Source organism: Musca autumnalis, unplaced genomic scaffold, assembly GCF_047663935.1.
Source record: "Musca autumnalis isolate F117 unplaced genomic scaffold, ASM4766393v1 scaffold_1, whole genome shotgun sequence".
NCBI lineage: Eukaryota > Metazoa > Arthropoda > Insecta > Diptera > Muscidae > Musca > Musca autumnalis.
The window spans coordinates 234,582,478-234,608,056 of record NW_027411644.1 but is presented as its reverse complement, the minus strand read 5'-3'; the positions used below and the strand labels follow the sequence as shown (position 1 = coordinate 234,608,056).

The window sequence follows — 25,579 nt, the reverse complement described above, 5'->3', positions numbered from 1 at the left end:
CAGTTTTTTATTGTTTCTTTTTGTTAATTTTTTTGTATCTCGTCTAAATTTTTTTATTGGTCTCAATGAGGTTACACAATATAGCAGAGCAAAGGAGAAAGAACATGAAGAAGAAATTAAAATCATTGTTGCATTTATTTATTATTTAGCAGTTGATGACTGTGATGATGACGTTTATATTTATTTTTAAGGTGATAAAGAAAACATTCGATCGAATTATTACCAAAATATATTAATTAATTTTTGTTTTCAAACCAAAAAAAGTGTACAATAACAGGTCCTTTAAAAGGTCTTCTATCTTCAGCAGACCCCTTTATATTTAGAAACCCAATTTCGGAGGTCTTCTATTCATAGAAGAATCATTTAGGAGGGATTCTATCTACAAAATAGGAGGTTTTCTTTCACTTTATGAGGTCTTCTAACTATAGAAGACCCCTTTAGGTGGTCTTCAAACCAAAATCGACCCCTTTATGAGGTCTTCGAACAAAAGGTTACCCCTTTCGCAGGACTTCTAACTACAAAAGGCGCCGTTAGGTGTACTATTATCTTTAGAAGACTCCTTAGGAGATCTTTAAACTATTGAAGACCTCTTTTTGAGGTATCCTTACTATTGAAGACCCCTTTGAGAGGTCTTCTTTGAATAGAAGATCCCTTTGGGATGCCTTCTTTGTATAGAAGACACCTTTGGGACGTCTGCTTCGTATAAAATAACCTTTTAGGAGGTCTTCTATGCATCAAAAACCCCCGTAGAACGACTTCTATGAGTAGAAGACCCCTTATTGAGGTATCATTTGTGTAGAAAATCAATTTGGAAGGTTGTATTGGTATAGAAGACCCTTTTAGGACGTTTTCGATGCATTGCCTTTAGAAGTTGTTCTTTGTGTAGAAGACCAATTTCCGAGGTCTTCCATATATAGAAGATCAGTTTGTGAGGTATTTTATGTATAGAAGACCCCTTTGGGAAGCCTTCAACGTATTGAAGACCCCTTTGTGAGGTCCTCTGTGTGCAGAATATCCTTTTGGGTGGTATTCAATGTATAGAAGACGCCTTTAGAAAACGCCTTTTTGCAAAATTTCAAAAAAAAAAAAAATTGGTTTTATTGGATAACTACAACTATAATAAAAAGCAGGCCTCTATATCTCTATTTTTTAAACTATTTAAGTGGTAATTTATGAGATTTCAAAATTTTAATTCAATCCTAACCAGTAAGGAAAGAATCAAAGTCGGGCTGGGCTATATGATACCCTACACCACTGTGAATAGGTAAAATATATGGAAGCTAAATCCAAATGTGAACAGATTACGATATAATTTGGCACAGTTATTTCTAGACCAAACACCGTCACACATTCCAAATTTCATAGAAATCGGACATATATAGCGTGTTTGGTGCATCAAATACCTTAAATCGGGCGAAAATATATATGGGAGCTATATCTAAATCTGAACCGATTTTGATATAATTTGGCACATTTATCTATAGACCGAATTCCGTCACACATTCCATATTTCATTGAGATCGGACATATATAACGTTTTTCGTGCACCAAATACCAAAAATCGGCCGAAAATATATATGGGAGCTATATCCAAATCTGAACCGATTACGATATAATTTGGCACATTTATCTATAGACCTAATTCCATTACACATTCCAAATTTCATCAAAATTGGACAGATACAGCATGTTTGGTGCATCAAATACCTCAAATCGGCCGAAAATATATATGGGAGCTATATCCAAATCTGAACTGATTTTCACCAAAACCAATAGCGTTCTTCATTAGGCTAAAAAAATTATCTTTCCCAATTTTCAGCCAAATCGAACAATAAATGCGACCTGTACGTTGCGAACGGTCGGACGGACGGACATGTATAAATCGACTCAGAAAGTAATCCTATGCATATCCCTAGAAGGAACTATGGGTCTATCTCTTTTCCTTAGGCATGTCACATATGTACAAATGCACTAACACATAATACCCTTACCACAGGGTGGTGTAGGGTATAAAAAGTAGATTTTACAAAACCTTTATTAGGCACACGTCCACATTGACATTAAAGGGTTACCCCCAATCATGGAGACCAACAACTCAATTTTTATTAGGGATAGTTAATGGAAAGCAATAATCGATTTTTCGACTTTTCTATTTTGGTCTAAAACTAAAAATGGGATTTTTCGGTTTGGCGATTATTTTCAATTGTCTTCAAACTCGACTTTCGACTGTTTCATAACAGCAGAAAATCGATTATAATCGACTATTCGTCGAAACTGTAAAAAGTGTGAAGCCGCCAAGTCAACAATCTATGGGCAAATTCGAAAAGCAATCACAAGATAATCGATTATGCGATTTTGCATACAGACAAAAGGCGACTACGATTTTCAGACTTTTGTCTGCAAAAAGTCGATTAATCGAAAGTCGACTTACCTATCCCTTTTTTTATTATTTTTATAATTTTTTACTAGACAACTACCAGTCTTTTTAACATATTTCTTGTGTACATTTTTCGTAAGAAATCCCGGATAAGTAAAAAAAAACTTGTACAGTCATTCGTAGTTTTCATATTTTTCTATATAAAATCAACTATTTCCATTTCCTTAATTTATTTTTGTTGTTATCATTGATCACATGTTTACAACAAATCAGGAACATAACATCGTATGAGCCTATGTGTAAATATGCCCCTCTTAAAGTATAGATAGAATAGTAATAATTTACACATTAAAATTATTATAAATATTTATTTATTTTTTTGTAAAATTTGTGTATAGGTATTTATGGAATCGTTTGTCTAAAAACTGCAACCTGTTTGGGTAGCAAGGGGGGGACTTTAAAGTGTTGAGAGAATTATTACTGTTGTCGTCAGATTGCAGTGCATCACGCGATATACATTTGCCAATATTTACATTTAACACAAATGCCGAATGACAAGTACTCGTGATTTAAAAAAAAAAAATTTTTTTTTCCTTTCCATGTCTGTATGTGTTGGTATTAGTTTTATTACTTATTTTTTATTGTTTTAATTTTGAAGAGCCTTCTTTATCACCGTAAAAAAAATTCTAAAGTGAGCGAGTGAAATGGGACTAGGAAAATTTTTTTATGGCATGTTACAAAACAAATGTAAATTAATTAAAAAATACATAATATTGTATAACAATTTTTTTTTATTTCTAATGCATTGTGTGAGTGTATTTTTTAATTATTTTATTAGCTAAGAGATATATTTTCTAATAAAAAAATATGTGCATTATATGTATGTATTGCATTTTTGTAGATATTATCATCATATTGCTATTGTCATTAAACTGTGGGAGGGCAATTTATTTATTTGTGTTTTTTTTTTCTTTACTGGAATTTGAAATTCAAATAAACCTGTTTCTTGGTAGACTAAACAATTTTAAATTGCAATAAATTAATGTACTCCCTAACTTTTCTCCAAGTAGGTGTTAATATTGACAAATAGGCATGATTTAGACAGCTTAGGGGTCGATTATGGATGGCAACTCAACTGAAGTTTCGTTGCCAGAAGTGAAAATCACACAATAAAAATAAGTGAAACGACAGAAATTTTTGTAAAATTCATTCAATATGAGTGTTTTGAGCCTTCGACTATAAGTTTAATTGTAAAAAAAGTATGAATTTCAATACAGAAATGAAAATTTCTATTAATAAATTTTCTGTCGGCAACGCAACTGGAGTTGGGTTGACATCCATAATCGGGCCCTTAATTGTGTTTTGAAGAAGAGAGGCGATTATTTTGGGCGCTAAAGCATAATAACATATTTATTTTATGGTCCTTCGAGCACTTTTAGAGAATACTGATTTGTGATTGTTTTCTGAGAAAACTACCAATCATTTTCTTAATAGATTTTTATAAAAGAGCACATTTTAAAAAGTGGCTCCCACTTGAAAATTTCAGGAAATCAAAAAATTTGTTATTGGTTTATTTTAAAGCAGAAGCAATATGTGGTAAAATTTTCGATCGGAACAATATTGCATGAGATATGAGCTTTGGAAGTGCAAAATTTATTGTGTTTTGTATGAAACATAGAAACTAAAAACGTATTTTTCTCGAAATGATATTTTGAAATCGCTGCCAACTCTAGCTCGAAAACTAGTAAACTGATTATCATACAATTTTGTGGTGTAATCAAAGACAACAACATCTAGTCCTTTATCGAACGATGACATTTTGAAATCGCTGCCAACTCTAGCTCGAAAACTAATGATTATCATAGAATTTTGTGGGGTAAGCAAGGACAACAAAATGCAGTTCTTCAACGAACGATTTTATTTTAAAAAAAATTGTTTCCCCGTTCTTTGACCAGAAAACGTCAGTTTTTTAAGACAAAAATTTAAATTTTGACTTTTTTCAGAAAAAATATAATATTTAAAAAAAATCGATCGATGAAGGACTAGATCTTTATGTTATAAATAAGTCCATAAAAAGATATGACGATCGGTTAATTAGTTTTCGAGCTAGAGTTGGCAGCGCAAAACGCTTTTACAAAAAATGGGTTTCGTGGACGTCTCCCAAACATATTTTGCAACAAACATATATTTGTTTGCAATCAGTCCCAAACATAACATATTTTTGGGTCCTGCAAACAAATATATGTTTGTGTGCAAAAAAATTATATGTTTGGGTGCAAACAAATACAAACCCAAAAGCCACAAACAAACAAATGCACCAAGGGAGCGTAAATTTCAATGTAAAACACATTGAAATGTATGCTCACTTGCTCTTAGTAAGCACTCACTGGCTATCTCTAACATATACACAAAAGTCATGACTTTCCTATACAAAAGTTCACCGGAGATGACTTTTCCTATACAAAAGTTCACCGGAGTTGGCTTTTCCTATACAAAAGATGACTATTCCAATACAAAAGTTCACCGGAGATGAATTTTCCAATACAAAAGTTCACCGGAGTTGACTTTTCCTATACAAAAGTTCGGCGGAGATGACTTTTCCTTTACAAAAGTTCACCGGAGATGACTTTTCCTATACAAAAGTTCACCGGAGATGACTTATCCTTTACAAAAGTTCACCGGAGATGACTTTTCCTATACAAAAGTTTACCGGAGATGATTTTTTCTATACAAAAGTTCACCGAAGATGACTTTTCCCATACAAAAGTTCACCGGAGATGACTTTTCCTTTACAAAAGTTCACCGAAGATGACTTTTCCAATACAAAAGTTCACCGGAGATGAATTTTCCTATACAAAAGTTTACCGGAGATGATTTTTCCAATACAAAAGTTCACCGGAGATGACTTTTCCAATACAAAAGTTCACCGGAGATGACTTTTCCCATACAAAAGTTCACCGGAGATGACTTTTCCTAACACAAAAGCAACAACAGACACATAGGTACATAAAAAATTCTAAAGACTTTAATAAAAGAAAAACTGAATGAAAAAATTTTTAAAAAGTCACTCTTTTAAAAAGAACAAAAATATATAGAAACATCGATAAATCGGCATCTGGAATCAAATGATTATATAATGTAATAAATAGGTACATATATATTTCAAATATACATATGTATGTATGTATTTATATGAAAAATTTGTTGATGTAATTACCAATATTAAATGCGATTTCTTACTTGTCCAATAAAATATTTCCATTCACCTTTTTGATTCAGTTATAAAATGTATTGGGCATTTACTAAAAACGCCATTTCTTTAAGAAAACACTGATTTATTCACTCACTTTAACGTCTTTACTCAACGATTGTATTTCGAAAACTGAAAAGAAACAACACAATTCATACCATTTTTTTCCTTTTCTTCTCCGCTTGCTACGTTGCACAGTAGTTCAGAATCGTTTTTTCCTGGTCAAAATTCTGTAATTCTTTGAACGGATAGAGATATTTTCACAATTCTTTTTTTGTTAGACAGATAACACAATCAGCTTTCCGGTGAATTATAAGCGGTCAAATTCGGTCTGGAAGTTGCAGAGGAATTCGAGGCCAAAGTTAAACTTTTGATTTTTTTTTTACTATTTTTCATCAAAATATCAGTGTTCTTGTGTTTATATACCTTCTTACATATTAAATATAGTCATACGCCAGTATATAAACTATAAAAATACCAAAAAATTAAAAAAATCGAAAAAAACTAAACTTTTTTCACAAATTTTTCAAAAAAAAAAAAAATACAAAAAATTTAAATTTTTTCAAAAATAAAAAAAAAATACTCCTTGAGTTTTCATAAAAGTTATTTAACTCATATAAAAACTCATACACTTCAAAAAATGTTAAATTGTGTAAAAACGCTGTAATTCATATGAGAAATGGTATGGAAAGACACACATTTTTACCCTTGTAATTTCAAAAATTTAAAAAAAAACTGTTAAACGGACGCAACTGGATGGGAACAAAAGTATATATGGGATGAAAGAGGAGACTCTCGGCCATCTTTCTGTGACAACAGAAAATTGTTCCATGTTGTTCCACAAAAGTTCTAGTCCACTGAATTTGGAATTTCATAAAATTTAGTACCAGAGGAAAAATAAAATAGCACATGTTGTGTAAACGCTACGGTAATTTGAACTTAAACTATTCACACCACAATCCTACCTATATATAATTGTTCCACAAACATCCCATACGCGACAAGGGAGACTTCTCTCATATCAATGTGTGCAGCCCGTTTCATGTTTTTGTTGTTGCCTGGCCGGGGAATCGAACCCACGACCTTCAGCGTGCAAGGCGGGTGTGTATACCATTGCACTACGGTGGCACCAAATCCCACACGTGGCACCAAACACATGTGTTTGGTCGCATACACACCACCAAAGCTTCTGCGTCTCCTATTTTACCATACACACAGCTCTTTACGAGGGCGGTTCGGAAAAAAAATATTTTTATTTTTCAATATAATCTCCTGAAACTTCAATACACTTAGTCCAACGCTTTTCTAGCAATTCTATCCCTTGATTAAAATAGTTTTCCTCAAGGTCTTCAAAATAGTGGTTTACAACTGTAATGATGGTGGTTTACAAATGAAGATGCATTTGAGGTAAAACGCTTGCCAGCAAGGAATTTTTTTAGATTTGGGAACAAGTAAAAGTCGCTTGGAGCTAAATCAGGAGAATAAGGTGGGTGGTCAAGCAACTCGTACTTTAATTCGTTGATTTTAGCCATTGTTAAAACACTCTTGTGCGCTGGTGCGTTGTCTTGATGAAAATTTATTTTTTTGTGTTGTAAGGCAGGACGTTTTTCTCGAATTTGTACATTTAATTGATCCAAAAGGTTGCAATAGTACTCTGAATTTATTGTTTTACCCTTTTGCAGATAGTCAATCAATAAAATACCTTTGAAGTCCCAAAAAACCGATGCCATAACCTTACCAGCCGATTGAATTGTTTTTGCCTTCTTTGGGGCACTTCCTCCAGCTTCAGTCCATTTTTTGGATTGTTCTTTTGTCTCTGGAGTATAGTGGTGGATCCATGTCTCATCAACAGTTATGAAACGACGCTTAAAATCAATTATATTTCGCTTAAAACGATCCAAACAAGCTTGAGAAATGTTCATTATTATGCGATTTTGATCGACTTTTAACAAATGCGGCACCCATCTTGCAGAAAGCTTTTTCATCTGTAGTTCTTCATGCAAAATTAAATGGACTCGATCATTTGAGATGCCCATGATATTAGCAATTTCACCCACTTTTATTCGTCGATTATTTAATACCATATCATGCACTTTGGCTACAATTTCTGTTGTTGTTGCTGTTTTTGGACGTCCACTACGTGGTTCATCTTCAATGCTTGTACGACCACGTTTAAATTCAGCAACCCAATTTTTTACTGTTGCATATGAAGGAGCACTTTCACCTAACACATTCACCATATCGTTGTGAATTTCTTGTCCCGATAAACCTTTTTTATGTAAATATTTAATGACAGCACGCATTTCTAATTTGTCCATTGTAAAAAAATTGCGGATGCGTCTTTTTTGAACACCTGTTTCCATATGAAGGAGTTGCCAAATCGAAACAAAATTTAACATGTGTTCATAACAGAGATGGAAGTTTCCAAAACACTTAACCTTTTTCTGTTTATACCGGGCTTTTTGTGCTAGGCTAAGAAGTTTCCGAACTGCCCTCGTATTATAAAACAGCATTCCGCAGCCACGAGAGCCCTGTTGTGACACTCTTTTTGACAAAAGTCCACTCTCCACCCATAAAAAATATGTTCTAACATAAAAAATATGTTGGTACCCAAGCAAATAAAATTGAGATATGTTACAAAATGTTGCAAACATAGTATATTTGTTTGGACACAAATTATGTTTTGGATCCAAACATAAATTGTTTGCAATCAGACCCAAACAAGTATTTGTTTGCATCCAAACATATTTCTATGCATATTTTTTTCTGCGTGCATATCCATTAAATTAATTATTAAATTTAAATTTTTTAAATACTACGTTTTTTTTTTATTTTCTACAATATATTTTGTAATATTAAAATGTGGTTTTTTTTATTTCTTTTGTTTTTGTTTCCTCAAAAAAAAATATTTTTTTCAACATGATATTCTTGATCCGTCCTTTGTTTTTTTTTTTTGCTATCTACAATGTTTTTTTTTATTTTTATATTTTTTCATGGAAAGTGAAAAGTAAAACATGCCTATTTTGTTGACAAGAAAAGCGAACACATAATATAATACGGCCTATAAATATTGTTATTATTGTTGTCACGATACTACACCCACTTGTTAACTAAATGTATATACATATGTCTAAATTTTAGAAACAAAAACATATCTATATGTAAATTAAATTATTTGTGGAATACAGAAATATTTACACTGTCAGGTCATTTTTTTTTTTCAAAACATTCATGTGTTCCTCACATATCACTTTGGTAGGTCTTTCGAGATAGGGAAACACAGTTAAACAAGTAAGCAAAGGCTATAGTCGGAACATTAAGGGATTTTTTTTTTTTGTAAAATGATTAAGATTTTTTAAAAAAATTGTAATTGATTTTTAAAAAAAAATTATCTTATATACTCCGTGCTTGTGTTGATTCTGACCCGTCTATCTCTGGTCCAAATGTTTGAAAAATTCTCACTTTAGACTTATAGTTTCAATTTGGGGTAATTCTTATTCTTAGAATCTTGTAAATCCCCTTTACTACAGCTGACTAACTCAATTTTAATCGATTAAAATATCGTAAAGGTGATAAATACTAACCACAGATATATTATTTTTTCAATAATTCAAACTGTAAATAAGCTTAGTTTCTTTTTATAAATATTTATAAGAAATGCATTTTAAAATTCGTTGTTTTACAACTGAGCTTACAATTTAAATGTATTGAATGCTGCAACAAAATTTAAATGAAGTCACGTTTTATACTTTCGAGGAACATTCCTTCTAGAAGTGAAAACAATTGTTAGTGTAGGAGAAATGCATACAAAATTGAGCAGCAGTGAAAAACGTGAAAACTTGTTTGCAATTCTAAAAATATATATCTCAAGTGAAATTAATTTGAATAACTGGTACAAGGAGAAATTTTAACAAAAAAATACAGTTTGTTTTTTCTTAAAAGATATTCAAATATTGTTCATTTATAACTAATAAAATCTAGTTATTTTTTTGCGACTAATCGTTTTATTATTCGTATTGTCTCATACTAATTCAAATAACATTTGGGTCCTCAAAAAAATCCTTAAAATATCCCCCATTATTGTGGTTCTGAAGGCTTCTAAAATCTTTAAAAAATCCACGTTTATTGAGGTCTTTGATGGCTCCTAAAAATCTTTAAAAAAATCCACGTTTATTGATGTCTTTGATGGCTCCTAAAAATCTTTAAAAAATCTACGTTTATTGTGGTCTTTGATGGCTCCTAAAAATCTTTAAAAAAATCCACGTTTATTGATGTCTTTGATGGGTCCTAAAAATCTGTAAAAAATCCACGTTTATTGAGGTCTTTGATGGCTCATAAAAATCTTTAAAAAGTCTACATTTATTGTGGTCTTTGATGGCTCCTAAAAATCTCTAAGAAATCTTCGTTCATTGCTGTAGTTGGGTCCTCAAAAAAATCTTTAAAAAATCCACGTTTATTGTGATCTTTGATGGCTCCTAAAAGTCTTTAAAAATCCTGGTTTATTTTTGACGATTTTTTAAAAAATTCACGACTTTTGTCGTAATAGTCTCCTCCTAAAAATGTTTTAATAAAATTCACGATTTTTGTCGTCATTGTCTCCTCCTAAAGTCCTTACAAAATCAACGATTTTAGAAAATAAATAAATTTGCGACTAATCGTTTTATTATTAGTATTATCTCATACTAGTTCAAATAACATTTCTTAACTAAAATATCAATATTTTCGTTTAACATTTATACCCTTTCCCCAGGCTTCTTAATTTCCTCGAGTGTATGTACATAATTTCCCAAAAAAAAAACATTCATAATTTCAATAATTGTTTAATATCATACATTTTTATATTCTATATATCCACCACCGCCGTCACAGCACATGTATGAGTAATGAAATCGCAAACATATATAAAAAAACTTGGCTAATTTAATGTGCATTGTTGCTAGAGATAGACGGGAGGTGGTTACCGTTTACCAGCCAATATAAAATGAATAATAATAATCAATAGTACAAATATATAACAACAATTAAGATAAGATATCGAAACAAAACAAGAGCGCGTCCTCTTATCATATTCTGTTGTTTTTATTTTGCTTTTTCGATAAAAACTTTTTTTTGTGCAATTTTGGAAAGAATCTCCCAAAAACATTCAATATAAAACAAGTCCAGTTTGCAAGCAAAATTTCATAATAACAAAAAAACTAGTAATGATAATGAACTCTAAAAGAAAACACCATAGAAACATGCATTTGTTTTTGTTTTCTTTTTTTTGCTTGATTTCGGAAGACAGATAAGGCAGAAAAGTGCAAAAATTCAACTGTCAAAACATTTCTATCAAAAGTAGTGTTATTTCAAATACCTGTTTGTTGACAGCAACAAAAACACAAAAATAATAACAACTACGCTGAAACAGCTGATTGTTTTAAATAATGCCAGACATCTTATAACCACCAACCACACCACCACCCACCTGCTCTTATTGCCAATCATAACTAATATAACTAACCTGCAGATATCAAAGGGCAAGCATGCTGGTTTAACGTGTTTTTTTCATACGAGTTATGCCGTCAATAGTGTTAACTTGGTTAGTTTAAAATTTAGATAAAAAATAACAAAATTTTTATATCAAAAAATTAATAAATAACAACAAAGAAGTATAGAAAGATTATTCCATATGATTTTTTTTTAACGAAAAATTAATAGAAGCCAGAAATAGGCCCCATTGAATGGTATTTTCCTAGAAAAGAGAATAGTAATTTAGATATAAGTCCGAATGGTCCTTTTTTGCTTTTGGGCCTCATAAAAATCTTTAAAAAAATCCAGGTTTACAGTTGCCTTTGGGTCTTCATAAAATCGTTAAAAAATCCACATTTATTGTTGTTTTTGGCTGCTGATAAAAATCTTTAAAAAAATCACATTTATTGTTGTTTTTGGCTGCCCATAAAAATCTTAAAAAAAAAAACAAAAACGTTTATTGTTGTCTTTGAGTCCTCATAAAAATCTTTAAAAATGCTCATCTTTAAAAAATCACGTTTATTGTTGAAAAATTCTTTAAAAAATCCAAGTCTATTGTTCCCTTTGGTTTGTTGAAAATTTTATTAAAAAATCCACGTTTATTGTTCCCTTTGGGTTGTTGAAAAATTCTTTAAAAAATCCACGTTTATTGTTCCCTTTGGGTTGTTGAAAAATTCTTTAAAAAATCCACGTTTTTTGTTCCCTTTGGGTTGTTGAAAAATTCTTTGAAAAATCCACGTTTATTGTTCCCTTTGGGTTGTTGAAAAATTCTTTAAAAAATCCACGTTTATTGTTCCCTTTGGGTTGTTGAAAAATTCTTTAAAAAATCCACGTTTATTGTTCCCTATGTGTTGTTGAAAAATTCTTTAAAAAATCCACGTCTATTGTTCCCTTTGGGTTGTTGAAAAATTCTTTAAAAAATCCACGTTTATTGTTCCCTTTGGGTTGTTGAAAAATTCTTTAAAAAATCCACGTTTATTGTTCCCTTTGGGTTGTTGACAAATTCTTTAAAAAATCCACGTTTATTGTTTCCTTTGGGTTGTTGACAAATTCTTTAAAAAATCCACGTTTATTGTTCCCTTTGGGTTGTTGAAAAATTCTTTAAAAAATCCACGTATATTGTTCCCTTTGGGTTGTTGAAAAATTCTTTAAAAAATCCACGTTTATTGTTCCCTTTGGGTTGTTGACAAATTCTTTAAAAAATCCACGTTTATTGTTCGCTTTGGGTTGTTGAAAAATTCTTTAAAAATCCACGTTTATTGTTTTCTTTGGGTTGTTGAAAAATTCTTTAAAAAATCCACGTTTATTGTTCCCTTTGGGTTGTTGAAAAATTCTGTAAAAAATCCACGTTTATTGTCCCCGTTGGGTTGTTGAAAAATTCTTTAAAAAATCCACGTTTATTGTTCCCTTTGGGTTGTTGAAAAATTCTTTAAAAAAATCCACGTTTATTGTTAGCTTTGGGTTGTTGAAAAATTCTTTAAAAAAATCCACGTTTATTGTTCCCTTTGGGTTGTTGAAAAAATCTTTAAAAAATCCACCTTTATTGTGGTTTATTATGGCTCCTAAAAATCTTTAGAAAATCCACGTTTATCTTTAAAAAATCCAAGTTTATTGTGGTTTATTATGGCTCCTAAAAATCGTTAAAAAGTCCACGTTTATTGTGGTTTATTATGGCTCCTAAAAATCTTTAAAAAGTCCACGTTTATTGTGGTTTATTATGGCTCCTAAAAATCTTTAAACAATCCACGTTTATCTTCAATAAATCCAAGTTTATTGTGGTTTATTATAGCTCCTAAAAATCGTTAAAAAGTCCACGTTTATTGTGGTTTATTATGGCTCCTAAAAATCTTTAAAAAATCCACGTTTATTGTGGTCTTTGATGGCTCCTAAAAATCTTTAAAAAATCCACGTTTATTGTGGTTTATTATGGCTCCTAAAAATCTTTAAAAAGTCCACGTTTATTGTGGTTTATTATGGCTCCAAAAAATCTTTGAAAAATCCACGTTCATTGTGGTCTTTGATGGCTCCAAAAAATCTTTGAAAAATCCACGTTCATTGTGGTCTTTGATGGCTCCTAAAAGTCTTTAAAAAATCCACGTTCATTGTGGTCTTTGATGGTTCCTAAAAATCTTTAAAAAATCCACGCTTATTGTGGTCTTTGATGGCTCCTAAAAATCTGTAAAAAATCCAAGTTTATTGTGGTCTTTGGTGGCTCCTAAAAATCTTTAAAAAATCCACGTTTAATGTGGTCTTTGATGGCTCCTAAAAATCTTTAAAAAATCCACGTTTATTGTGGTCTTTGAGGGCTCCTAAAAATCTTTAAAATATCCACGTTTATTGTGGTCTTTGATGGCTCTTGAAAATATTTGAAAAATTAACGTTTATTGTGGTTTATTATGGCTCCTAAAAATCTTTAAAAAATCCACGTTTATTGTGGTCTTTGATGGCTCCAAAAAATCTTTGAAAAATCCACGTTCTTTGTGGTCTTTGATGGCTCCTAAAAGTCTTTCAAAAATCCACGTTTATTGTGGTCTTTGATGGCTCCTAAAAATCTTTAAAAAATCCACGTTTATTGAGGTCTTTGATGTCTCCTAAAAATCTTTAAAAAATCCACGTTTATTGTGGTCTTTGATGGCTCCTAAAAATCTTCAAAAAATCCACGTTTGTTGTTGTGTTTGAGGGCTCCTAAAAATCTTTAAAAATCCACGTTTATTGTGGTCTTTGGTAGCTCATAAAAATCTTTAAAAACTCCACGTATATTGTGGTCTTTGATGGCTCCTAAAAATCTTTAAAAAATCCACGTTCATTGTGGCCTTTGAAGGCTCCTAAAATCTTTAAAAAATCTGAGTTTATTATGGTATTTGATGGCTCCTGAATATCTTTAAAAAATCCACGTTTATTGTGGTCTTTGATGGTTCCTAAAAGTCTTAAAAAAATCCAGCTTTATTGTTAAACCAATCTTTAAATAATCCACGACTTTTGTAGCCATTGTCTCCTCCTAAAAATCTTTAAAAATCCACGATTTTTGTCGCCATTGTCTCATCCCTAAATTTTTAAAAAAAATCCAAGATTTTTGTCATCATTGTCTCCTTTGGTTTCTCATAAAAATTTTTAAAAAGTCCACATTGAGTCTTCATAAAAATCTTTAAAAAATCCACCTTTATCTATATCATTCCATAAAAACAAAACAAACCTTTGCCATCTTTTTTCCAAAATTTCGTTTTCAAAATATTCTGAGTTTTTTTTTGCCGTGCGAAAAATTGGCATTTTCTCGTCTATATCTTTTTCAATCTCTATTATAGGCAAATATCTTTTTTATATTATAAAGGCAAAGACAGCGATGACATTTTTATAATTATTATAATAATAAATTTAATTCATATATTTTGCATTTTTTTTCCTTAATTTTTTTTTTTATTTATTTATTTTTTAATAAAATATTATATTAGTACATACCTACTTATGCAAACAACAACTCATTAACACTTTTTTCTTATATATAAATATATTGTTTTTTAATTTAATTATGCATTTATTACTAAACCGAATTTATGCAAAAATTGCAACAAAACATTCTTATAAACATCAAACAAAAATATTAAATGCAACTAAAATGCAAATATCAATAAACTTAAAAAATAATAAAATAATCCCAAAATATTTTTAAATATTATTTTTCAACAAAAAGTGAATTTTTTAATGTTTCATTCTGTGAAATTCAAATGAAAATATAGCAGAAAAAATTCCTATGCAATTAACCAACCATTCATTAAAAAAATGCTGGGCAATCTGTTCGGCAGTGGTGGTGCAACGGGCACCACAGTGAATTCTTTTTTTTTATGAAAAATTGCACACAACGAAAAACGCAAACGTAATGCATAGCAAAAAAGAAGCAACCATAAAAAAGAGGTCAATAAGGCAGCTCTCATGAAAAAAGAAAATTATATAGCCAACAACAACAACGCCGTCGACGACGACGATCGCTAAAATGCAAACAAATAATAAATTTGCCGGTCGCAATATTTTTTTTTCCTTTTTTGTTTTCGTAACAACAGCTAAATATCGCAAAACCACACCAACAAACAACAACTACAACAGCAATAAAAAGCAAATTTTTATTTTTTTTTTCATTTTTGTAAAAATGGAATTTTTATCTCATGACTCTATCCCATATACGGACGAGTACGTGTGCATCATCATTCCGCATCAGACCACACAAAAAAGGCCCATGCTCTTACCATATTGTAACAACATGATCGGGAAGAGAGTTGTTTTTGATTGGCAAAGAAAAGAGAGAGAGAGACAAAAAGAGAAATTAATTTAATTTGTAATAATTACAATGTAATTATAAAAATTAAAAAAAGAGATTTTTACTCTTATAATTACATGGGAGAAATCTGCTACGTTCAATGATCAAGAAACAATTAAAGAGAGCAAACATTTAATGCAACAATTAGAGAATAATTGAGTAACTTTGCAAAAAGACTTTCAATAACCGAAATTATTACACGTCTCTTATTTAATTAAATTACAAAGAAAGAGATCCCCCTCTTTTCTCTGCTGAATTACTCAATTGTTTGTAATTAATAAGAGAATAATTGAAATGACTGATCGCTTAATTACGAATTGAGTGAAGAAATGTATTGCCTTGCAGTTATATTTGCATCTCTTGATTGTTGCATTAACTGGGAGAATTGTATTTGCAACTGCAATAAGCTCTAATTAGCGCAGTGTAATGTTATGTAACCATATACTTATGCAAATTAATCAGTTTTTGTCTCTCAGCTTTGGCCCAAAGCTGGAATATGAATAATGTAAATGCTATTTCCGTGTTATAATTATGAAAATTATATTTTTTTCTTCTCAAATGGAAAAAACTTTACCATGGATAGAAAAACTACTGTGGGGTTCTTTATTCGAAGAGGTGTTTCCCTAGTTTAAAGAGCTTCTAAAAATATTCTAAAGATACATCTTGAAGGTCTTCCATAGATAGAATACCTCTTAAAGATATTCTATAGATAAATGATAAGACCTTTTGAACGTTGAAAAGACCTCCTAAGTGTCTTCTACAGCCAGGAGGTCTCTTAAGGTTTCATAAATAGAGGACCTCCCAAGGTTATTTTATATTTATGTACGTAAAAGATCTCCAAAAGATTTTCTGTACACAGAAGACTTCCTAAGAATCTTCTATACAAAGAAGACCTCTTAGACCTTGTTAGGGTCTTCTTTATACAGAAGACCTCCTAAGGTTTTCTATACGCAGAAGACCTCTAAAGAGTCTTCTGTACATAGAGGAGTTCCTAAGATTCTTCTATGGAAAGAAGGCCTCTTAAAGGTTTTCTATAGAACTCCTAAGAGTGAAAACCTCCCAATAGTCTTCTGTACATAGACGACTTTCTAAGGGTCTTCTACATTGAAGAACCCTGAGACAGAAGGTCTCATAAAGGTTTTTTAATAAATAAAAGACCTTGTAATGGTCTTCTACAAACAGAAGGCCTCTAAAGGGTATTCTATACACAGAAGGCATCTAAAGGTCTTCTATGGACAGAAGACCTTATAAAGGTCTTCTATGGACAGGAAACCCTCTAAAGGTCTTCTATGGACAGAAGACTCCTTAGAACATTTTATACATTAAAGAACCTCTGAGACAGAAGGTCTCTTAAGAGTCTTCTATAGATAGAAGACCTCCTAAAGGTCTTCTATACACAGAAGACCTCATAAGGGTTTTGTGTACATAGAAGAGTTCCTAAGATTCTTCTATGGACAGAAGACCTCTTAAGGGTTTTTTATACATAGAAGACCTCCTAAGAGTATTCTATACATAGAAGACCTCCTAAGAGTCTTCTACACATAGAAGACCCCCTAAGAGCCTTCTATACATAGAAGATCCCCTAAGAGTCTTCTATACATAGAAGACCTCCTAGGGGTCTTCTATACATAGAAGACCTCCTAGGGGTCTTCTGTACGTAGAAGACCTCCTAGGGGTCTTCTGTACGTAGAAGACCTCCGACGGGTCTTCTATACACAGAAGACCTCCTAAGACTCTTTTATACACAGAAGACCTCATAACGTCGAGGACACACAGAAGACCTCTTTAGGGTCTTCTGTACAAAGAAGAGTTCTTAAGAGTCTTCTACACATAGACTACACTAGACTACACTTCCTATGTGTCTTCTGTACGTAGAATACCTCCGAAAGCTCAGAAGACCTCCTAAGACTCTTCTATACACAGAAGACCTCCTTAAGGTACTCTATACACAGAAGACCTCTTTAGGGTTTTCTGTGCATAGAAGAGTTCCTAAGATTCTTCTATGGACAGAAGGTCTCTTAAGGGGTCTATACATAGAAGACGCCCTAAGAGTCTTCTATACATAGAATACCCCCTAAGAGTCTTTTATACGTAGAAGACCTCCAATGGGTCTTCTATAGAAGAAGACCTCCTAAAGGTCCTCTATACACAGAAGCCCTCTTTAGGGTCTTCTGTGCATAGAAGAGTTCTTAACATTCTTCTATTGACAGAAGGCCTATTAAGAGTTTTCTATACATAGAAGACCTCCTAAGAGTCTTCTATACATAGAAGACCTCCTGTGGGTCTTCTGTACGAAGAAAACTTCCTCTATACACAGAAGACCTCTTTAAGGTTTAAGATTCTTCTATGGACGGAAGGCCTTTAAGGGGTTTCTATACATAGAAGACACCCTAAGAGTCTTCTATATATAGAAGACCTCCTAACGGTATTCTATACACAGAAGACTCCTAAGACTCTTCTATACACAGAAGACCTCTTTAGGGGTTTCTGTACATAGAAGAGTTCCTATGATTCTTCTATGGACAGAAGGCCTCTTAAGGGGTTTCTATACATAGAAGACCTCCTAAGGGTCTTCTATACACAGAAGGCTTCTAAAGGATCTTTATACACAGAAGACCTCTTTAGGTTCATCTGTACATAGAAGAGTTAATAAGATTCTTCTATGGACAGAAGGCATCTTAAGGGTTTTCTATAGAAGAGCCTAAGAAGTCCTTCTTGGTATGGAAGCCTCTTCTATTTATAGAAAACCCATAAGAGGCCTCAGTATGTAGAAGACCCTTAAGACCCTTCTAAGGGTCTTCCATATTCAGAAGGCCTCTTAAGGGTCCTCCAAAGATAGAAGACCTCCCAATGGTCTTCTGCACATAGAAGACTTTCTAAGAGTTTTCTATAGACAGAAAACCTCCTATGGGTCTTTTGCAGACAGAAGGGCTCTTAAGAGTCTTCTATACACACAAAGCCCATAGGAAATCTTCTGTCTATAAGAACCCTTAGATGGTATTTTATATATAAAAGGCCCTTAGAGAATCTTCTATGTGTAGAAGACCTTTAGGAGGTCTTCTATCTTTAGAGGTCTTCTGAATATGGAAGACCCTTAGAAGGTCTTCTATAGATAGCAGAGCTCTTAAGGGTCTTCTACACATAGAAGATATTCTAAGGGTCTTCTATGCCTAAAATACGATCTAAGGGTTTTTTATAGACAGAAACCCTCCGAGGGGCCTTCTATAGATGGAAGACCTCCTAAGGGTCTTCTGCAAATAGAGGCCTTTTAAGAGTTTTCTATGCATAGAAGAGTCTTCCTCCTAGGTCTCTTCTATAGATGGAAGATTTTCTAGGGGTATTCCAAAGTTTGAACACTTCTTAAGGGTTTTTTACAGACAGAGGCCTCTTAAGGGTCTTCCATACATAGAAGACCTCCTAAGGGTCTTCTATAGACAGAAGACCTCCTGAGGGTCTTCTGAACGTAGAAAACCTCCTAAAGGACTTCTATACATTGAATACGTTCTAAGGGTCTTCTATGGACGGAAGGCCTCTTAAAGGTATTCTATAAATATAAGACCTCCCAAGGTTCTTATATGCATATATAGAAGATCTCTTAAGGATCTCTCTTTTAAAGGGTCTGCTTAAGATGAAGGCCTTTCAAATTCTTCTATGAACAAAAGGCCTCATAAGGGTATTCTATAGAAAGAATACCTCTTCTAAGGTGGAGCTTATTCTATACATAGAAGACCTTCTACAGAACATAGCAGATCACCTAAGGGTGTTCTATATATAGTAGTACTGTGGTAAGCACGTTTGCCGTACACTCAGAAGGGTTGCTGTTCAATCCCTGACCAGAACACCAAATTTTTGGGCGGTGGCAAATCCCCTCAGCGTAATGTTGGCTTACATTTCCTGAATATTAGCCATGAAAAACTTCCCTAAAAGAGGTGTCGTAAGACACACTAGGGATACGCAGTGAAATGCTGTAATCGGTTTTTCGATCATTCGGTTTTTGTGAAAAACTTAAAACTCGATTTTCGGTTAGTCGATTATTTGAGAGTTTACAAAAATTCGACTTTCAATTAACGATTAACCGCCCAAAACCGATTATAATCGAATATAATCGACCATTTTCGTTGATGCGATCCGTGATGGTTACCATCGACTAATAGTTGACTGCGAATAATAGTTGACCCCGTCTTACGAAAGTCTATTAGGAATAATCGATTATCCGATTTTCGAACATTCAATAGTCAACTACGACTTTTTGAAATTTTACGGCTATTAACCGATTAATCGGTTAACCGAAATCGATTTTGCGTATCCCTAAGAAACACCGTTTTGACTCGGCGAGAAAAAATATAGGTCCCATTAAAAGACTCCTTGTAGGGGTCTTCTAGAAGTTCTAACAATACTATAAAAACTCTATAAAAAACAAACTTCGATGTAAAAAATATTTTCAAGATAAGTTTTGAAGACCACTGTGCCATTTAAATGTGCCTTTCAGACTAATTCAAGCTTAAACTATGAATCTCTCTTTCCACCTCTGAATGAAAGTCTCCATTTCAATTTTTAAGGTAGTACCTAATATCCCTCTCGATCTTCAAGATAACCAACCTCTCCTCTCTTTCGTTGAGTTACAATAATTAACAAAAATTTGAGAATAGTTAAATATTCTCTCTCAAATACTTCTTTTGCATTGCAAAAAATTTCCCTCGATTTGTGTGGTTAGTTTTTTTGTTGTTGTACGTTTGTAAAATGCATTTATGCAGGTGGTATTGTTGTTGTTGTACTCTCCCACACAGTTGGCAGAATAGGTTGTAAAAATTGCAAAAAAAAAGAATGAAACAATTACATATTTCTCTGTCTTTCTCTCGATATAAAATTAAAATATCACGTGCTTTGTTTGATGAACAAGAAAAGAAAAATCGGTAAAAGAAGAAAAAAAAAACGCAAAACGAAAGCAGTATAGAATTTTTTTTCACCATTATTATTATTTTAAACTTAAAACACAAAATAAAAAGTGAAGAAAACAACGTCTCTATAATTGTGTGCGGATTTAATTTGGATTTTTTAGTAATTTGGAGAATAAGCATGAAATTTATACTTTGCAACAATACGAAGAATTGCAAAAACTTAAACAAGTGGAAGATAATAAAGGAAACATCAGCAACAACAACAACAACGATGAGATTTTAAATGTCAATACAAAAGTGTTTGATGAAATAAAACACAAAGCAGAACAACTTGAAGACAACAACAACAAGGAGCAAAAAATAGAAATACCAACACCACTCAATAACAAAAGCGTTGATAAAAATTTAAATAATAAACCACAAGAAATAAGTGAAAATCTATTATTAAATTCCATACAAATCAAACGTGAACAAACACCACCTGTTGCTGCAGCAACAACAACAACAGCAGCATCTTCTACATTGACTACCAATTCTAACAACAACAACACCACCACCATTGAACCACAAAAGCCAATTTTATATAAAAATAATAATCTAACAAATAATACAAATCCAAATCATCACCCCTCGGCATCAGATAATCCAGCCTTGTTGGTAGTACCCATACCAACATTGCCGCAACCATTGACATCGGCAAATTTACATTGCCCCACAACAACGGTGACGCGTACAATTTTCGAAAATAATAAAATAAATTTAGCTCCACCACCACAACCACCACCAACAACGGTTACTCGTGCTATATTCGAAAATAAATCTTCGCTAAAATATACCGATGACAAGACCACCGGTCCCAAGACCGTAACTTCTTCGATTGTACGTCCGGCAACGTCGGCCGTATTACAACACGGTGTTAATTTACCAACAACCACATCGACCCAGGCAATTTTACAATTGCAATCAACAACAGCACCGTCGAACACTTTGAATGTTATTCCCTTGGGTGGTGCACAATCGGTGACAGCATCTGTATTTGCACCACGGTCCCAACATATACCCTTGACCACGACCACAGCGTCGATATTTGCTAAACAGCAGCAGCCGCAGCAGCATCATCCTCAAACTCAATCACAGGATCAACCACAACAACAACATCAGCCGCAACAACAACAACAACAATCAGAAGCGGCCAATCAACAAGATATGAATAAAGGATATTTAACATTTGCCGAAGATGCCAGCGAATTAACAAGTAAGTACTGAATCCTTTTTTTATTTATTTTGCTAATTTTTATTTTAAGCCAAAGGTGTTAGGTTGGGCATATTTGGAAATATGTGCTGTAACTCAATATGACAAGTACCTCAAAATTGACATTAATGCTCATCTGGAGTCGAGTTTCTATACGAATTCTTCCGTTCGATCTGAATTAATGAACATTAAAAACAATATTTGTTTATTCTGCAGTTACGAAGCTGAAAGTATGCGTACACATTTAAGATTTTGAAAATTGTCGGTCCTTAAACATCGGTTCAGATTTGGATATAGCCCTCATATATATTTTGGCCCGGTTTAAGGCATTTGGTGCACGAAACTCGCTATATAAGTCCGATTTCGATGAAATTTGGAATGTGTGACTGAATTCGGTTTAGAAATAAGTGTGCTGAATTATTTTGAAATCGGTTCAGATTTGGATATAGCTCCCATATATATGTTAGACCGATTTCACGTATTTGTTGCACCAAACACGCTATTTACGTCCGATTTTAATGAAATTTGTAATGTGTGACTTAATTCGATCTAGAAATAAGTGTACAAAATTATATCGCAATCGGTTCAGATTTGGATATAGCTCCAATATATATTTTCGCCCGATTTCACGTATTTGCTGCACCAAACACGCTATATATTTCCGATTTCGATGAAATTTGGAATGTGTGACTGAATTCGGTTTAGAAATAGGTGTGCCAAATTATATTGAAATCGGTTCAGATTTAGATATAGCTCCCATATACATGTTAGCCCGATTTGACGTATTTGCTGCACCAAACACGCTATATACATCCGATTATGATGAAATTTTGAATGTGTGACCTAATTCGATCTAGAAATAAGTGTACCAAATTATATCGAAATCGGTTCAGATTTGGATATAGCTCCCATATATAATATCCGCCGATTTCACGTATTTTCTGTACCAAACACGCTATATATTTCCGATTTCGATGAAAATTGGAATTTTTTACTGAATTCGGTCTAGAAATAATTGTGCCAAATTACATCGAAATCGGTTCAGATTTGGATATAGCTCCCATATATATTTTCGGCCGATTTCACTTATTTGCTGCACCAAACACGCTATATACGTCCGATTTTAATGAAATTTTGAATGTCTGACTTAATTCGATCTAGAAATAAGTGAACCAAATTATATCGAAATCGGTTCCGATTTGGATATAGCTCCCATATATATTTTCGCCCGATTTCACGTATTTTCTGTACCAAACGCGCTATATACGTCCGATTTCAATAAAATTTGGAATGTTTGACTGAATTCGGTCTAGAAATAAGTGTGCCAAATTATATCGAAATCGGTTCAGATTTGGATATAGCTCCCATATATATTTTCGGCCGATTTCACGTATTTTCTGTACCAAACACGCTATATACGTCCGATTTTGATGAAATTTGGAATGTTTGACTGAATTCGGTCTAGAAATAAATGTGCTAAATTTTATCGAAATCGGTTCAGAATTGGATATAGCTCCCATATATATTTTCGGCCGATTTCACGTATTTTCTGCACCAAACACGCTATATACATCCGATTTTGATGAAATTTGGAATGTTTGACCGAATTCGGTCGAGAAATAAATGTGCCAAATTATATTGAAATCGGTTCAGATTTAGATATAGCTCCCATATATATTTTCGGCCGATTTCACTTATTTGCTGCACCAAACACGCTATATACGTCCGATTTTAATGAAATTTTGAATGTCTGACTTAATTCGATCTAGAAATAAGTGAACCAAATTATATCGAAATCGGTTCCGATTTGGATATAGCTCCCATATATATTTTCGCCCGATTTCCCGTATTTCTGTACCAAACGCCCTATATACGTCCGATTTTGATGAAATATGGAATGTGTGACTGAATTCGGTCAAGAAATAAATTTGCCAAATTATATCGAAATCGGTTCAGATTTGGATATAGCTCCCATATATATTTTCGGGCGATTTCGCGTATTTGCTGCACCAAACACGCTATATAAGCCCGATTTTAATGATATTTTGAATGTGTGATTGAATTCGGTCTGGAAATAAATGAGCGAAATTATATCGATAGGATTTGGATATAGCTCCGATTTATATTTTACATATTCACAGTGGTGTAGGGTATCATATAGTCGGCCCCGCCCGACTTTGATCCTTTCCTTACTGGTTTTATTATTATCGCTCTTTTTGATCACCTGTAGGGATGGATACAAAAGTCGACTTCTATCTAATTAATCGATTCTTTGACTTTTTGATTTGAAAAAACCTAAAAATCGACATCGATTTTTAGTCCGGTCAAAATAGACATTGAAATAGCAAAAATTCCCACAAAGCTGAATTTTGGTGGAGAGCTAGGGTTTGCCATTAGAAGCAACGTCCTAAAAGTCCCCATCGATCCCATGTGTGCAAAACAAGTTATTCGGGGTCAAAGGTCATTTTTGGAGGCATTATTCAGTTTTTTTAGTTTTTCTCAAAAACGGTAATACTTAGCAAAAACCCGCTAAAGTAAAAGTTGTAGATTTGTGGGAATTTTTGCTATTTCCCCCTTATACGCATGTCTATTTTGACCGGACTATTTTGACTTCACAGAAAATCAAAACCAAACCAACCAAAATGGCAAATCCGCAAGATAAATCTCGAGATTTTCTCATTGGTGCAGACTTTGCACATCGTATTATTTCATCCAGTCATGTATCAGTTTGAAGTAAGGACTATATCGGTTCACTTCTTCGGTTACCTCCCACACAATATTCGGATAATGTGAAGTTTAAGAACTCCTCTCGGATCGTTTTGAAATTTGTTTCAGTAAGTTGTCCTTGTGGCTCCCTTTACGAAGGTACAATTTTTTTCTTGCGCAAGTCCATACTTCCTGACATATTGGCTTAAAAGTTCGAAGAAACCCTGACGGCAACAACCAAAATGGCAAATCCGCAAATAATTCTCGCAGGGAGTTTCTGATTAGTGCAGACTTTGCACATCGTATTAATTCATCCAGTCATGTATCAGTTTGGAATAAGGACTATATCGGTCCACTTCTTCGGGTACTTCCTAAACAAAATTCGGTTAAAGTGATGTTTAAGAGCTACTCTCGGATCGTCTTGATTTTTTTTCAGTAGGTTGTCCTTGCGACTCTTTTTATCACGGTACAATTTTTTTCTTGCGCAAGTCCATACTTCCTGAGATATTGGCTTAAAAGTTTCAAGAAACCCTGACGGAAGAAAATGTCGGAAATCAAAAGATCTATTTTTGAGTTTTAACTAAAAATCAAAAGATCGAAAAATCGATTTTTGCTTTGTAAAATATATCCCTAATCACTATTTGGTAAAGGGTTTTCAAAGGGTCCTTAATAACTATTTTATCTTAGAAATCTACTCTTTTTCCCCTAAAATGGTTATGCAATCCTTATTTTCAAAATAGTATCCCCATCTTCATATAATTACAGCTGATCATATAGACCATGCATGCATTCATCACAGATAAAAGACATTCAGAATACATACATTTCAATAATAAAATTTTAGCATAGAAAGCCTACAAAATACTTTTGTATTTTCATTATGAAATTATTGCCACGTAATTTCTACAAATCTCTCGAAATTATATGACATTGCAAATATTATGATGGCCCACTTGATAATGTCAACAAAAATGCATTTATGATAATGAAAAGCATTAAATGGAATCGATCGATTCCCATATTCTCTTCTTTTTCCCACTTTTTTTCTTGCAAGTAGGAAATTGACAACAAATCCCCTGCTAATTCCATAACATTATCAATATAAAAAATCAAACAATAAACAGGGTAAACAGCCGATAAAAAAATAACAATGGAACTAACCTAACGTTCTTCAGTCTTCGTCCAAGCGATTTAGATAAACCGCAAAACTGCTATCATTTTGATAGCTCAATAAAGATAACGGCAACAGAAATGCAAAAAGTTGATAATTTCCTGGCAA

At 32.9% G+C, this 25,579-nt stretch overlaps 1 protein-coding gene across 5 annotated transcripts in view; it reads left to right on the top strand.

The window, feature by feature from the left end:
- The window catches only part of sima (HIF-1 transcription factor component sima), a 519,843-nt gene that overhangs the window by 388,101 nt on the left and 106,163 nt on the right, over window positions 1-25,579 (top strand). For all 5 annotated transcript variants that reach the window (XM_073960486.1, XM_073960484.1, XM_073960485.1 and 2 more), the window contains one exon: window positions 20,504-21,597. In XM_073960486.1, coding sequence (XP_073816587.1) covers window positions 20,504-21,597 — 1,094 coding nt within the window. The remainder of the gene's footprint in view (window positions 1-20,503; window positions 21,598-25,579) is intronic.